At 43.1% G+C, this 17,742-nt stretch overlaps 1 protein-coding gene across 2 annotated transcripts in view; it reads right to left on the reverse strand.

Annotated features, from left to right (window-relative positions):
- The window catches only part of HSDL2 (hydroxysteroid dehydrogenase like 2), a 96,927-nt gene that overhangs the window by 69,437 nt on the left and 9,748 nt on the right, over nucleotides 1-17,742 (reverse strand). For both annotated transcript variants that reach the window (NM_001199077.3, XM_009457050.4), the window contains exons 2-3: nucleotides 2,983-3,146; nucleotides 1,421-1,519 (exon numbers count right to left, since the gene is read on the reverse strand). In NM_001199077.3, coding sequence (NP_001186006.1) covers nucleotides 1,421-1,519; nucleotides 2,983-3,146 — 263 coding nt within the window. The remainder of the gene's footprint in view (nucleotides 1-1,420; nucleotides 1,520-2,982; nucleotides 3,147-17,742) is intronic.

Here is a 17,742-nt window from a genome sequence, read left to right on the forward strand (position 1 = left end):
TTTGGATTTAAGGGAAGAGGCTCCACTTGAGCCAAAGCTCCGTGCTTCAGTCCAGCACCCCACAGCACTCTGCATTGGGATTATAAGTACAGCCTTGCTAACACTGAAGCATTACCTCATTTTCCACTGGCCATTGTCCCTCACATGTACACATGGTCCTCCAGAACATTAGCGGGGAGAGTGGTAATGGTTTAGGCAGGATTTGGACATGCCTAGGTGCCCTACTACAATACCATGAAAGCCTTAGCTCAATCCCCAGCACCTTTCTTCTAGGAACTTTTGAACTAATTGGGGAGAAAAGAAATACTAAGATCTAAAATAGTACAAGAAAAGGATCAAATGAATGTTTTAAGAAATCAGAGAGGCCGGGCACGGTGGCTCACGCCTGTAATCCCAGCACTTTGGGAGGCTGAGGCGGGTGGATCATGAAGTCAGGAGTTCCAGACCAGCCTGGCCAATGTGGCGAAACCTGTCTCTACTAAATATACAAAAATTAGCTGGGCATGGTGGCAGGCGCCTGTAATCCCAGCTACTCGGGAGGCTGAGGCAGGAGAATCTCTTGAACCCAGGAGGCAGAGGTTGCAGTGAGCCGAGATTGCGCCACTGCACTCCAGCCTGGGTGACAAAAGCAAGACTCAGTCTCTGAAAAAAAAAAAAAAAGAAAAAAGAAATCAGAGAAAGAAAAATATACTTCTGATTAGTTGGCATGGTGACAGAACTGACTTTGTGAAGAAGATGAGATTTAACCATATAAAGGAAGAATTTTTTCAAAAACAAATATATAAGGCACAAGTGCAATTTTCTCACATACATACATTGTGCAGTGTCCAGGACTTTTAGGGTATCCATCACCCAAACAGCAAACATTGTACCGATTAAGTAATTTCTCTTCATCTACCCCCCTTGCATCCCTTCTTTCTTCCCAGTCTCCACAGTCTATCACTCCACACTCTTTTTCTTCTTTTTTTTTTTTTTTCTTTTTGAGACAGAGTCTTGCTCTGTCACCCAGGCTGGAATGCAGTGGTGCAGTCTCAGCTCACTGCAACCTCCACCTCCCAGGTTCAAGCAATTCTTCCACCTCAGCCTCCTGAGTAGCTGGGATTACAGGCGTCCACCACCATGTTCAGCTAATTTTTGTATTTTTAGTAGAGACGGGGTTTCACCATGTTGGCCAGGCTGGTCTTAAACTCCTGACCTCAAGTGATCTGCCTGCCTCGGCCTCCCAAAGTGCTGGGATTACAGGTGTGAGCCACCACGCCCAGCCTTATCAGATGGTTTTAAACCATGTTCTGCGTGAGCGAATACATATTTCTCCAAAGACTCAGAAAATTCAAAACTCAAAACAAATTTTTAAATTAACATTATAGTTATACCTTTATTTTACCAATATCCAATAATTTTTTCAGAATTAAGGTATTACCTCCAAATTTCTTGATGGCTTTCTCCACTGCAGCACTGATCTGCTGTTCATCTCTCACATCAACAATACATGGCAAGGCCTTTCCTCCAACTGCTTCAACTTATATAAAGGATACAAAATGAAAAAGCGTTAAAGCATTTAAATATTATACCTTTAATTCCAATATCACAGTCAAAAGAAAAAAGTACCCTGTTTTCAGAAAATCAATATAAATAACTCTATCTTACCACCAGTGACTCTACCATATAGCAGGACAGACTAGCTAGGCTAATACTATTAAAAAACAAAAACGAAAGTTTGGTGGGGGTTTCTTTGTAATTTTTTTAAAAAGCTAAAAAAAGGAAGTTTTTTGTTTGTTTGTTTTTGTTTTTCAGACAGGGTCTCACTCTCTTGCCCAGGCTTGGGTGAAGTGGCACAAACACAGCTCACTGCAGCCTCAATCTCCCAGGCTCAAAGGATCCTCCCACCTCAGCTTCCCAAGTAGCTGGGACTATAGGCGTGCACCACCACGCCAGGCTAATTTTTCTATTTTTTGTAGAGACGCGGTTTTGCCATGTTGGCCAGGCTGGTCTCGCACTCCTGACCTCAAGTGATCCACCCGCCTTGGCCTCCCAAAGTGCTGGAATTACAAGCATGAGCCACCTCACCCAGTTGAAAGTAATTTTTAAAAACTTTTTATTGTGGAAATATTCTAAAGTATACAAAAATGTAAAGATGCTGTAATAAACTAACAGGAATCCATCACCTATCTTCAACGATTGTTAGTTTTGTCAGTTAATATGTTTATCTTTCCTGTCCCCTATTTTATTTTTTGCTGCTGTGTTTTAAAGCAAATCCCTGACATCATTTCACTCATAAACACTTCACATGCATTCCTCTAACATAACCACAGTGCTCTGAACATGATTAACAAAACTAGCAATGTCAACTGAAGTTGAATTTTTAAGCCCTCTCTCCTGGCTCTGTGCCTAGCGCTATGCCTTAAATAGAAGTATGTGATAATTATTTGTCAACTAAAAGTATTAAAATGATGACTTGCAAATTGTGCAGAGAATAAATAACACAGAACGCTTTCTCAAAGAGTTCATGCCACTCACCAATCAAATTCTCTCCTCTCTACTCCACTTCCCCACTCCCCCTCCCATCCAAGAACCACTGCCCTCAAGAAACAAGATTTTTTTTTTTTTTAAGAGACGGAGTCTCGCTCTGTCACCCAAGCTGGAGTGCTGTGGCATGATCTTGGCTCACTGCAACCTCCACCTCCCAGGTTCAAGTGATTCTCCTGCCTCAGCCTCCCGAGTAGCTGGGTGAAATTACAGGTGTGAGTCACCACGCCCAGCCATGAAATAAGATTTTTAACTGGAGTTTCTCACATTGCTTAAAAGTGCTGGAGAAAAATGGTCAGAAGCACTGCCCCAAGGTGACAACATAAATACTTCTTTAACTAGATAAAATTACGTTCAGGGTAGCTTTCAAATAGCTTTAACTAAACTCTTCAGCAAATTCTCTATGTATTGAAACCACTAGAAAGACATTTTATCAAATGGCACTGTCACACTCACTTTCTTCAGCAGCAGTATAGATTGTGCCTAGAAGCTTTGGATGTGGCTGGGCGGTCTTTGCAGCAATAACAATATTTGCTCCATCCTTTGCTGCTTTCAATGCAATAGCTTTGCCAATGCCACGGCTTGCTCCTGTGATAAAAACTGTACATCCTGCCAGCCTCCTACAACAGAACAAATACGACCTTATTAGAAGACCCAATGTTTTATTTACTGACAGGTATCAGAACCTCATGCATATTTTCATAATATATGTTTCCTCCTCTGTGAAATTTTCTCTAAACCCTCCCCATGCCCATCTGATGGCAGATAACTCCACTATACTCCCATTGCACAATGACTGATAAATTATTTATGACAACTGCAGTTGGCCAGTCTTGCTGTGATTTGGCAAACAAAATCTGTTCAAATGCAAAGCAAATCTTCAAGAGAAATGAAGAATTATAAAACAAATTATATAAACATGCATTTTTTTCCCCACAGAAAACGTGTTAATAAAGCTTTTATTTTTGAGTGGTGGGATTATGAGCAAATTTTATCACATCCTTTATATTCTTTAATATTTTTCAAAGTTTCCACAATGACTACATACCACTTAAAATAAATTACCTAAAAACAAATAATTGTTCAATGAATGCTCATAATAGCCAGGGTGGAAACAACCCAAACGTCCATCAGCTGATGAACGGATAAGCAGAATGTGGTGTAGCCACAATGAAATACAATGAAATAATGTTCCGCAATAAAGTACTGCTATGAGCTACAACATGGATGAACCAAAAACATTCTGCTAAGAGGAAGAAACCAGTCATGAAGGACCACATATGATGCCATTTATATGAAATGTCCAGAATAGGCAAACCTATAGAGACAGAAAGATCAGAGGTTACCTAGAGCTGGGAGTGGAAGGGGTTGGAGGCTGACAACGGAGGGTTGAGGGGTTTCCTTCTAGGATGATTAAAAGGTTTTAACTGTGGTGATGGTGGCACAACTCTGTGAATATATTAAAAGCCAATGAATTGCGTATTTTAAATGAGTGAATAGTGGGGTACGTGAATCACATCTCAAAAGAGCTGTTGAATAAACAAACGCTCACAAATTGCTGCAGGTTGATCTGAAATATTCTGATTCAAATGTACTGATGGGTCCCTGTGCCCATTTCATTCTTTGTGTGTGTGTGTTTTGTGTGTGTGTGTGTGTGTGTGTGTGTGTGTGTGTTTTTCTTTTGAGACACAGTCTCGCTCTGTCGCCCAGGCTGGAGTGCAGTGGTGCAATCTCAGCTCACTCAACCTCTGCCTCCCGGGTTCAGGCAATTCTCCTGCTTCAGCCTCAAACAATTCTCCTGCTTCAGCCTCCCAAGTAGCTGGGACTACAGGCATGGGCCACCATGCCCAGCTAATTTTTGTATTTTTAGCAGAGACGTGATTTCACCATGTTGGCCAGGCTGGTCTCGAACTCCTGACCTCGTGATCCACCTGCCTTGGCCTCCCAAAGTGCTGGGATTACAGGCATGAGCCACCGCACCCGGCTAGCCTGTTTTTTGCTTTTTTTAAATGGAGATGGGGTCTCACCATCTTACTCAGGCTGGCCTTGAACTCCTACGTGCTTTTTTTTTTTTTTTTAAGACAGCTCTGGGCCGGGCGCGGTGGCTCACGCCTGTAATCCCAGCACTTTGGGAGGCCGAGGCGGGCGGATCACGAGGTCAGGAGATCGAGACCATCCTGGCTAACACGGTGAAACCCCGTCTCTACTAAAAACACAAAAAATTAGCCGGGCGTGGTAGCGGGCGCCTGTAGTCCCAGCTACTCGGGAGGCTGAGGCAGGAGAATGGCGTGAACCCGGGAGGCGGAGCTTGCAGTGAGCCGAGATCGCGCCACTGCACTCCAGCCTGGGCGACAGAGCGAGACTCCGTCTCAAAAAAAAAAAAAAAAAAAAAAAAAAATCTGTTACCCAGGCTGGAGTACAGTGGCGCAATCATGTCTCACTGCAGCCTTGAACTCCTGGGCTTAAATGATCTTCCCATCTCAGCCTCACAAGTAGCTGGGACTACAGGCGCACACCACTATACCCAGTTACTTTTTTAAATTGTTTGTACAGACAGGGTCTTGGTATGTTACCCAGGCAGGTCTCAAACTCTTGGCCTTATGTGATCCTCCCACCCTGGCCTCCCCCATTTTATTAAGTTCATTTAAACTTTCTGCTTACTCAGTGGCTAAGTGAAACGGAGACACCTAAAATAATTTCCTAGTAAACTCATAAAAGAAAAACTAAAAGAATAAAATAAAGATAACAGCAAGGGAAACCCGCTTTCTTGTTTACTTTCTAAGGGCAAATTTAAAAGTCTGCTTAAGGAAAAGAATGGAGAGAGAAGAGCAAAAGTGACAATGACAAAGAAAAAGGGATGACCTGAGATTGGTGATAGATTAACAGGTTTGTTAATAAAGGAACATAAAACTCTTGCACGACCCAGAGGATTACACTCCAGAAGAAAGAGATCAGAGGTAAAAGTGGGAAGCGGTTTTAAAATAAGGAATAATTTGTTTGGTAAGAAGGAGGGAGAGTGGAGAAGTGGGGAGAAGTCAGAGAGGTTCAAATTATTTTTCATGAAATATAGCACACATATAAAAAGCATGTAAAACAATGTGTATTGTTTAATGAACAAAATTAAAATGAACAGTAGTATCAAGGCAAGAAACAGAATATTACCAATACCCCAGAAACCAGCCTGTATATTCCTCTCCAACTCTATCCTCCTTCCCTCCCCCACCCCACAGAACGAAAACTACCTTAAATGTTATGCACTCCCTTGTTTTTTCATTATTCCTAGTACCTAGGTCTCTGAGTCTAAATCAACAGTCTGCAAACTATGGCCCCAGGCCAAATCTGACCCACCACCTGTTTGTGTGTGGCCCTGGAGATAAGATTGATTGTTACAGATGAGCATTTGTGATCAATTCGTTGACAAGGAATGCTAATTTTGAATCCCAATTAGGTAAAACATTAGCTCTCTGCTACTTTTTTTTTTTTTTTTTGAGAGCGGTTCTTGCTCTGTCGCCCATTCTGGAGTGCGGCTCACTGCAACCTCCGCCTCTGGACTTAAGTGATCTTTCTGCCTCACCACTCAAGTAGCTAGGACTACAGGCGTGCACTACCACACCTGAAAAAGTTTTAATTTTTTGTAGAAACAAGGTCTCACTATGTCACCCAGGTTGGTCTTGAACTGGGCTCAAGCGATCCTCCTGCCTTGGCTTCCCAAAGTGCTGGGATTATTAGCATTAAATTAAGTTCATTTAAACTTTTTACTTACTCACTTGCTAAGTGAGAAGGAGACATCTAAAATAACTTCCTGGTAAACTCATTAAAAAAGAATAAAAGAATAAAATTAAGATAACAGCAAGGGATGTTATCAATCAATAACAGGAAGATAACCCCAGCCTTATCTCCCTGTTATTGATTGAATTGTGTCCCCCAAAAAGCATGTGGAAGTCCTAACTTCAGAAGGTGACCTCAGTTGGAACCAGAATTGCTGAAGACGTAATTAGTTAACATGAAGTCATATTGGAGTAGGCCCTTACTCCAATTGGACAGGTGTCCTTCTAAGAAGGAAGACTATGTAAAGACAGTCACATGGAGAATGTGTGATGACAAAAGCAGAGAGCCTGGAGGGATGCAGCTGCAAGCCCCAAACACAAGGATTGCTGGCCACCCCCAGAAGCTGGGAAGAAGCAAGGAAGGATTCTACCCAGAACTACAACAGCACAGCCCTGCTGACATCTTGATTTCAGAATTCTAGCTTACAGAACAGTGACAGCATCCATTTGTTTTAAGCCATCCAGTTTGTGGTTCTGTTTTTTTGTTTTGTTTTTTTGTTTTGTTTTGTTTTGTTTGAGACGGAGTCTCACTCTGTCACCAGGATGGAGTGCAGTGGCACGATCTTGGCTCACTGCAACCTCCGCCTCCCGGGTTCAAGCGATTCTCCTGACTCAGCCTCCCAAGTAGCTGGGACTACAGGCATGCGCCACCACACCCAGCCAATTTTTGTATTTTTAGTAGAGACGGGGTTTCACCATGTTGGCCAGGGTGGTCTTGATCTCTTGACCTCATGATCTGCCCACCTCGGCCTCCCAAAGTGTTGGGATTACAGGTGTAAGCCACCACGCCCTGCTCCAAAGAGGATAATATCCTTACCAGCAGCAGTGAATGAGTATAAGAGTTCCCGTAGCTCCACCAACTCCCCAACACTTGGTAATTTCTGACCTTAAAGTTTTTTTGCCAATTCAGTATTATGAAATGATATCCCAATGTGATTTTCATTTGCACTTCCCCAGTTACTAATGAGGTGGAATATATTTTTGTTCCCATGTTAATGGTCGCTTGTGTTCCTTCTTGTTGTGGGAAGTCAGGGATCCCGAACGGAGGGACCAGCTGGAGCCGCGGCAGAGCAACATAAATTGTGAAAATTTCATGGACATTTATCAGTTCCCAAATAATACTTTTATAATTTCTTATGCCTGTCTTTACTTTAATCTCTTAATCCTGTTATCTTCGTAAGCTGAGGATGTACGTCACCTCAGGACCACTGTGATAATTGTGTTAACTGTACAAATTGATTGTAAAACATGTGTGTTTGAACAATATGAAATCAGTGCACCTTCAAAAAGAACAGAATAACGTGATTTTTAGGGAACAAGGGAAGACAACCATAAGGTCTGACTGCCTGCGGCGTTGGGCAAAAAGAGCCATATTTTTCTTCTTGCAGAGAGCCTATAAATGGATGTGCAAGTAGGCGAGATATTGCTAAATTCTTTTCCTAGCAAGGAATATTAATATTAATACCCTGGGAAAGGAATGCATTCCTGGAGGGAGGTCTATAAACAGCCACTCTGGGAACGTCTGTCTTATGCGGTTGAGATAAGGAGTGAGATACGCTCTGGTCTCCTGCAGTGCCCTCAGGCTTACTAGGGTGGGGAAAAACTCCACCCTGGTAAATCTGTGGTCAGACCGGTTCTCTGCTCTCGAACCCTGTTTTCTGTTGTTTAAGATGTTTATCAAGACAATACGTGCACCACTGAACATAGACCCTTATCAGTGGTTCTGTTTTTGCCCTTTGCCCTGTAATCTTTGTTAGACCCTTATTAGTAGTTCTGCTTTTTGCCCTTTGAAGCATGTGATCTTTGTACCTACTCCCTGTTCTTACGCCCCCTCCCCTTTTGAAACCTTTAATAAAAACTTGCTGGTCTGAGACTCAGGTGGGCATCACAGTCCTACCGATATGTGATGTCACCCCCGGCGGCCCAGCTGTAAAATTCCTCTCTTTGTACTGTCTCTCTTTATTTCTCAGCTAGCTGACATGGAAAATAGAAAGAACCTACATTGAAATATTAGGGGCAGGTTCCCCCAATATCTGGCATGCCAAGTGGCTTTCTTTTTCCCAAGTGCATGTGGGAACCCGATTCCTTTTGGTACGTGCGTAGAAACGTTCATTGGTCTGGTTCACAGAAATGCTTGTTTGGCTCCCTGACGATTGGTGAGTTGTCTGTGTATTGTCTGGGGTAACTATGGGTTATGCAAAGTCTAAGCATTATGCTTATCTCTGCTATATTAAACTCCTGTTAAAACAGGGAGGAGTTCAGGTACCTATGGAAAATATGGACATCCTATTCAGGGCAGTGGAAGAACACTGTCCTTGGTTTCCTGAAAAGGGAATGTTAGATGTGGAACTATGGGATCATGTCGGTGCAAAATTCCAGGAACTGGTCCCAACAGGAAATTATGCTCCCGTCACTGTTTGGGGTGATTGGGCCTTGGTACGTGCTGTCCTAAAATGCCAATCCTGTAACCCCCTGCAGTTACCACAGTTTTCTGAGTCTGGCGACCCTCTACCTCTTCCTCAGGTTTCCTCTCCCGTTCGGCCTTCGTTATCTGCTCAAGCCTCTCCCTTCACCAACTCCTCCCCTACCTGACGATATTGAGGACTCAATATCTAACTCCGGTGACTTTGGCTTAACGTCACCCCCAATGATCTTATTTCTTTTCATGAGGAGCCGGTACTTGTAGCTCCCACGGACCCGGCTTGGACAGCCCAGGACCATATCTATACTAACTCTTCCCTCTTCAAACCTTTGCAGCCTTTGCTTCCAGAGCCATCTGATGGCTCCAGAACCAAACTACAATTTACCTGTAATTCTGCAGGCCCTCCCTCATCCACCGCAGCCCCTCACTCTCCTGTCATTTCGGTCCCTCATTTGGTCACTTTGCCATCCATTCAACCTGCTTCTCTGTACCCTTCTTCACACGTGGACGCCCCTGCCACTCTGGTTGCACAGGATTGAGCCAATAATCACCAGTATGCTTATGCCTCTTCTGCTCCCCCAATGCCCCTTTCTCACACTCTCATACCAGTCCGACCTCCTCAACCTCAGTTTCCCTTATCTACACATACTTTTCCTGTCATTTCTATGCCAAGTCCATCTCATGTGCCTGTTCTTGAAACTTCCATGCAACACTTATTACGCCAGAAAAAAGAAACAAGTGGATTAGAGGCATCGGCTTATCTGTTCGCGCTGGAGTCTCCCAATGCTCAAGGGGTACAAGTGCATCGATATGTGCCGCTCAATCTTACCTTTTTAAAAGAATTCAAGGATGCTTGTACTCAGTATGGTCCTATTTCTCCATATGTTAAAATGGTATTACAGACTCTTTGTACTGAGGTCATTTTGCTTCCTTTAGACTGGGACCTTTTGGCAAAAGCTGTTCTAACTCCATCTCAGCATTTACAATTCCGTACCTGGTGGTGAGAGGAGGCCCATCTGCAGGCTCAGCTAAATCGGGCTGATGACATTCCAATTACTCAGGCTCAGCTCACAGGATCCGATAATTACTCTGACACTACCTCCCAATTAGGCTTTGATGCTCTCACCATGGAACAAGTAACAAAGGTGTGTATGAGAACTTGGGATAAATTACGTGCCCCAGGTCAAGCTCCTGTTTCTTTTACTACTGTTAAACAGGGTCACAATGAATTATATCCTGATTTTTTGGCTAAATTACAACATGCTGTTGAAAAATCCATCTCTGATGAGCGTGCTCAAGGTACTCTCCTTTGTATGTTAGCATGTTAGCTTTTAAGAATGTGAACCATGAGTGTAAAATGGCCATGCATGCCATCCAATGACAAAATTTAGCTGATCACAAGGTGTTGCCTGCATATATTAAAGCTTGTGAAGGCATTGGATCAGAGACCCACAAAGCTATTCTGTGGGCACGGGCTATGAAGGACGGCAATCAAACCGGCTCGACTGATTCTTTTCTTGGAGCCTGCTATAACTGTGGTCAACTTGGTCATACTCGAAAAAATTGCACCATTAAAAACTTAAAAGCAGCCAAGCCAGCTCAACAAACACAGCCAAATGCTCCTGCTACTGTTTGCCCTTGTTGTCATAAAGGCAAACATTGGGCAAGTACTTGCCATTCTAAATCTGATATAGATGGAGATCCCTTGCCACAGAACCAGGGAAATGGGAAGCGGGGCCAGTCCCAGGCCCCAATATGAAATGGGACACCTCAGACTCGGACCAATGTTGCATTTCCACTTCAAGCGGTCCCAACGCAGCCCCCAGCACACACAAATTTACCTACAGCCAACTCAGATAGATCCCAGCCTCTTCTTCTGCCTCAGTACACTTGTCTACCTCCACAGTAGGGGGCGGGGCGGTCAATCTCTGTAGTACCATTCCTCTAAATTTACTACCTAATTCTTTCCCTTTAATTGTCCCCACGGGGCCTTTACCTCAAGGTTCTGGCCCTTTACCTCAAGGTTCAGTGGGCCTGGTGTTAGGTATGGCATCCACTACTACTAAAGGAATCACGGTTCATACTGGTCTCATTCTGATTCCTCTAATGAGATTAAACTTATGGTGTCTGCCAAGGTTCCTGTTTCCATTCCATCCGGTGAGTCAATTGCTCAATTACTTTTACCACCTAATATTGTTTTAAGCAAAGGAGATAAGACACGGGGCCCTGGGATGCGCTCTGGTGGTGAAAAAGCCGCTTATTGGATTAATGTAATTTCTAAACAACAGCCCACCTGCACCATACACATTCAAGGAAAAAAGTGTGAGGGCCTAGTAGATACTAGGGCTGATGTTTCTATTATTTCCTCTAATCTATGGCCTTCCTCCTGGCCTAAACATCCCACTAACATGGGACTAGTAGGGGTTGGAAAAGCTGATGAAGTTCACCAGAGCACATTTATCTTGCCTTGCACTAGCCCTGATGGTCAAAAGGGTACAATTCAGCCTCATATCACACCAATCCCCATTAATCTTTGGGGTAGAGATTTGCTGGCACAATGGGGGGCTGAAATTAATATTCCACATAACTCTTATAGGGCTCCCAGTCAACATATAATGGAAAACATGGGGTTTGTTCCAGGACTCAGTCTCAGTCCAAGACATGAAGGATTTACCAAACCTCTTCAAGTTACCGTAAAAGAAGACAGGGCTGGTTTAGGTTATCCTTTTTAATGACGGCCACTGCTACGCCTCCTAATCCTGTTCCTCTATGAGGGAAATCTGAAACACCTGTTTGGATTGAGCAGTGGCTGCTCTCTAAAGAAAAACTGGAGGCTTTAACTCAATTGGTTTCTGAACAGTTACAACTTGGAAATGTGGAACCTCCTCTTTCCCCCTGGAATTCTCCTGTGTTTCTAGTAAAAAAGAAATCAGGGAAGTGGAGGATGGTAACTGATTTAAGGGCCATTAATGCTGTAATTAAACCTATGGGAGCCGTCCAACCCGGCATGCCTGCCCCTCCTTTAATACCCAAGAATTGGCCTCTCATAGTTATTGATCTTAAAGACTGTTTCTTTCATATTGCTTTACATAAATCAGATTGTCAAAATTTGCTTTTACTGTACCATCTATCAATAATCAGGAGCCTGCAGCTCATTATCAATGGAAAGTACTTCCTCAGGGAATGCTGCTGAACACTATTACATAAGCAAAAAATTATCCCTCAATGAAAGCAAGCCAGTGTTATGGAAAAACTCCCAAACCAATACCTGGGAACCTGGAACAATTATAACGTGGGGAAGAGGGTATGCTTGCGTTTCACCAGGAGATCATCAATCCCCTGTCTGGGTGCCCACTAGAAGACTTAAACTTCATGTGCATACTGACAATGAAAACCACAGAAAAGAGATGTCCGCGTCAGAGACTGCCCTCATACCTGGTGAGATCTGTGCGGACTCCTCAGAAACTGGTAGGCCAAATCAAAATGGGTCTGGTTCAGTCCTCCCAAATGGCAACGGAGACCCCTCTAACTAATCCCACATCTCCTTACCTTTCTTTTTCTCCTTACAAACCTAAAAATCTCACCATTTCTATTAGCCTGAAAATAACATCCCTCTGTTCTTCTCTTTCTCCTCCAGCACTGGATCTCGCTTACAGTAGGTTTTATTTAATAATTCTCCTCCTTACACTTTCTGTCTCACCAGTTTCCCCTCAAACTGATTTACCTGCTATATAAAATTATTCTTATTGGGCTTATGTGCCTTTTCCTCCACTTATTCGACCTCTCACCTGGATGGATGCTCCTGCGGAAATCTATACTAACGATAGTGTGTATATGCCTGGAGCTACAGATGACCACTGCCCCACTCAACCAGGAGAAGAAGGCACTGCATTTATGTTACTATGGGTTATAAATACCCTCCTCTGTGCCTCGGACATCCACTTGGTTGTATCCATCTAGAAACTCAAGTCTGGACTGCTTACCTTCCGGAGAGATCAGCCACAGGGGAATGGGGACATTTGGTCTCCGGCCTCTCCCTTTCTCCTTTAAGACAAATGAAAGGGGGAGTAATAGGAGATACCCCATATTTTCAATATAAACCCATAGGAAAACTATGTCCTAAAAATTTTGAGGGCCCATCTAAAACTTTAATTTAGGAAGATTGTGTTAACTCACATGCAGCAGTATTAAAAAATGACTCACATGGTTTAGTAATAGACTGGGCACCAAAGGGCTATTTAAAAAACAATTGCTCCTCTGGCGGAAGGGGATGTCTGGAGGCTACTTATTTTATTTCTTATTGGGAGGACGAGGATCACCATCCTACTTTCCATAGGCAGTTCAGCTCGTTCTTTCCCTTAAAATGAGAAGATAAGGGCATTACCCGCCCACCCCGGCCCTGAGGCCTTGTATGATATTCCCCATTCTGAGCCCAGAACACCCAGAACTTTGGAAATTGGCTATTGCCATGTCCAGACTGCGAGTATGGGAAGGGGAAACTTTTCTGTCTGTTGTCCCCACTACCACCCCTCACATCTGTGATTCTGAACCCCATGATAAATCCCCTTTGAACCCTCTTCCTCTTTTTGATGCCGATCCCCCTTTATGGGACTCCAATTGGCATTATGATAATTCTTCTCGACCCTGGTATGCCCCTCTACCTCTTCGGCATCCCTGGGCACCTCAGATTGCTTCTTTATGGTGGAGAACATCAGGCATTGCCACGCTGCTCCTCTCCCTCAGTATCAACGTAGATTCAAACATTCTGCTTTGTTTACCTCCAGCCTGACTATTCCTATAGTTGTGTTAAGCCTCCTTACATGCTGTTAGTGGGAAATATCAAAATTTGGATGAACAATCAAACTGTCCAATACATTGTCATTTATGCACTTGTGTTAACTCCTGTTTTGACTTCAGGAAAAGTGTGATGTTGGTTCGAGCTCAAGAAGGAATCTGGATACCAGTAACTTTACCCAGACCTTGGGAATCTTCCCCCTCAGTACATTTAATTAATGAAGTGCTACAGCGAATTCTCAAAAGATCTAAGAGATTTGTTTTCACTTTAATCGCTGTGATCATGGGCCTAATTACAGTCACTGCACTGGCCACCACTGCCAGAGTGGCGTTACACCAATCTATTCAAGTGGCTCATTTTGTTAATGATTGGCAAGCCAATTCCACCCAAATGTGGAATTCTCAACAGGGCATTGATCAAAAATTAGCTAATCAAATTAACGATTTAAGACAGTATGTTATTTGGCTTGGAGACTGGCTAATGAGTCTCGAACATCACATGCAAGTGCAGTGTGACTGGAATACTTCTGATTCTGTATCACACCATATTCCTACAATGAGACTGATGAGTCATGGGAAATGGTCAAAGGACACCTGCTGGGTAGGGAAGATCATTTATCCTTGGACATAACTAAATTAAAGACAAAAATTTTTGAAGCCTCTCAAGCTTATTTATCCATTGTGCCTGGAGCTGAGGCGTTAGGTCAGGTGGCAGAAAGTCTTTCTGGACTAAACCCCACGACTTGGATTAAGTCTATTGGGGGCTCCACTGTGGTAAATTTTGGAATCATGTTTCTCTGTTTAATCGGCTTTTTAGTGTGCCAGACCAGTCAACGAATCCTGCGTCAAAACCGAGAGAATGAACAAGCCTTCATCACCGTGGCTCATTTATATAAAAAGAAAGGGAGAGATGTTACGGGAAGTCTGGGACCCCCCAATGGAGGGAACAGTTGGAACCATGGCAGAGGAATATAAATTGTGAAGATTTCATGGACATTTATCAGTTCCCAAATAATACTTTTATAATTTCTTATGCCTGTCTTTACTTTAATCTCTTAATCCTGTTATCTTTGTAAGCTGAGGATGTACGTCACCTCAGGACCACTGTGATAATTGTGTTAACTGTACAAATTGATTGTAAAACGTGTGTTTGAACAATATGAAATCAGCACACCTTGAAAAAGAATAGAATAACAGCAATTTTTAGGGAACAAGGGAAGACAACCATAAGGTCTGACTGCCTGTGGGGTCAGGCAAAAAGAGCCATATTTTTCTTCTTGCAGAGAGCCTATAAATGGATGTGCAAGTAGGAGAGATATTGCTAAATTCTTTTCCTAGCAAGGAATATTAATATTAATACCCTGGAAAAGGGATGCATTCCTGGGGGCAGGTCTATCAACGGCCACTCTGGGAATGTCGGTCTTATGCGGTTGAGATAAGGAGTGAGGGAGTGAGATACGCTCTGGTCTCCTGCAGTGCCCTCAGGCTTTCTAGGGTGAGGAAAAACTCCGCCCTGGTAAATTTGTGGTCAACCGGTTCTCTGCTCTCAAACCTGTTTTCTGTTGTTTAAGATGTTTATCAAGACAATACGTGCACCACTGAACATAGACCCTTATCAGTGGTTCTGCTTTTTCCCTTTGTCCTGTTCCCTCAGAAGCATGTGATCTTTGTTAGACCCTTATTAGTAGTCCTGCTTTTTGCCCTTTGAAGCATGTGATCTCTGTACCTACTCCCTGTTCTTACACCTCCCCCTCTTTTGAAACTCTTAATAAAAACTTGCTGGTCTGAATCTCAGGCAGGCATCACAGTCCTACTGATATGTGATGTCACCCCTGGAGGCCCAGCTGTAAAATTCCTCTCTTTGTGCTGTCTCTATTTCTCAGCCGGCCGACACTTAAGGAAAAATAGAAAGAACCTATGTTGAAATACTTGGGGCAGGTTCCCCCAATACCTTCTTTTGCAAAGTTCCTATTAATTGGTTTTGCCCATTTTTCTTTTCTTTTTTTTTTTTTTTTTTTTTTTTGAGACAGAGTTTTGCTCTTGTCGCCCAGGCTGCAGCTCACTGCAACCTCCACCTCCTGGGTTCAAGTGATTCTCGTGCGTCAGCCTCCCAAGTAGCTGGGATTACAGGCGTGTGCCACTACACCCAGCTGATTTTGTATTTTTAGTAGAGACAGGGTTTCTCCATTTTGGTTGGGCTGGTCTTGAACTCCTGACCTCAGGTGATCCACCTGCCTCCACCTCCCAAAGTGCTGGGATTACAGGCATGAGCCACCAAGCCTGGCCGGTTTTGCCCGTTTTTCTATAAATAAGGTTAACTTTTTTCTTATTGACTCATACAAGTCTATAAATTACATACATTTCAGTATCTTTTCATTTGTGGCTTGCTTTTTCACTATTTTTATAGTGTCTTTTGATTAGCAGAAATTCTTTATCATTAGAGATTGGGTCTTCTGTATCACCCAGGCTGAAGTGCAGTGGCTGAATCACAACTCAGTATAACCTCCTATTCCTGGGATCACAATTCTCCTGTCTCAGCCTCCCAAGAACCTGGAACTACGGGTGCATGCCAACATGCCTGGTTAATTTAATTTTTTTATTTTTTTGGGGGGACAGGGTCTTGCTATGTTGCCCAGGCTCATCTTTAATTCCTGGCCTCAAGCAATTCTCCTGCCTCAGCCTCCCAAAGCACTGGGATTATAGAAAATTATTATTATTATTATTATTTTTGAGATGGAGTCTTACTCTGTCACCCAGACTGAAGTGTAGTGGCGTGATCTTGGCTCACTGCAACCTCTGTCTCCTGGGTTCAAGTGATTCTCCTGCCTCAGCCTCCTAAATAGTTGGGATTACAGGCATGTGCCACCATGCCTGGCTAATTTTTTGTATTTTTAGTAGAGACAGGGTTTCACCATGTTGGCCAGGCTGGTCTTGAACTCCTGACCTCAAGTGATCTGCCCACCTTGGCCTCCCAAAGTGATGGGATTACAGACATGAGTCACTGCGTCCAGCCTAGAAAATTCGTTAAAGAATTTATAATTCTTTTCTTTTATGGCCAGGGCTTTGGGAATCTTAAGAAATTCTTTTTTTCCTGTAAGTGGATTAATTTGTATTTCAAAAGTTTTATGGTTTACCCTTTAAAGTTTGGTCTTGAGGCCAGGTGTGGTAGCTCAGACCTATAATCCCAGTACTTTGGGAGGCCATGATGGGAGGATCGATTGAGCCCAGGAGTTCAAGACTAGCCTGGGCAACATAGTGAGACCCTGTCTCTACAAAAAATAAAAAAATTAGCCCAGTGTAGTGGTGTGCACCTGTAGTCCCAACTACTCAGGAGGCTGAGGTGAGAGGATTGCTTGAGCCCAGGAGGTCGAAGCTGCAGTGAGCCATGATCATGTCACTGTACTCCATCTTGGTGACAGAGCAAGACCCTGTCTCTAAATAGATAAATTAATAAGTTTGGTCTTTACCTGGAATTAATTTTTGTGTATGAACTGAAGTAAGGGACTAATACATTTTTTCCCTACATAGATAACCAACTGTCCAAGTCTGAAATGCCCATCTTTCCCACAGCTCTTCAATATCAGCTCTGTCATAAACTGAATGTCCATAAATAGATATATTATCTGCTTTTGGACTCTCTATTCTGTTCCACTAACCTACATGACCACACTGCCTTAATTAAAACAGCTTTATCAGTCTTAATAACTGATAAGGCAAATGATTCCGATTTATTCTTCTTCAAGAGTTTCTTGTCTATATTTGGACCTTTAATTTTTCACATATATTTTATTTTTTACTTTATTTATTTATTTATTTATTTATTTATTTATTTATTTTGAGACAGAGTCTCACTCTGTTGCCGAGGCTGGAGTGTAGGGGCGTGATCTCAGCTCACTGCAACCTCAGCCTCCTGGGTTCAAGTGATTCTCCTGCCTCAGCCTCCTGAGTAGCTGGGACTACAGGTATGCGCCACCATGACTGGCTATTTTTTGTATTTTTAGTAGAGACAGGGTTTTGCCATGTTGGCTAGGCTGGTCTGGAATACCTGACCTCAAGTGATCCACCGGCCTCGGCTTCCCAAAGTGCTGGGATTACAGGCATAAGCCACCACACCCGGCCCACATATATTTTAGAATCTCATTATCTAACTGGTCAAGTGAAATCAGTTGAGAT

The sequence above is a fragment of the Pan troglodytes genome, chromosome 11, assembly GCF_028858775.2.
Source record: "Pan troglodytes isolate AG18354 chromosome 11, NHGRI_mPanTro3-v2.0_pri, whole genome shotgun sequence".
Lineage (NCBI taxonomy): Eukaryota > Metazoa > Chordata > Mammalia > Primates > Hominidae > Pan > Pan troglodytes.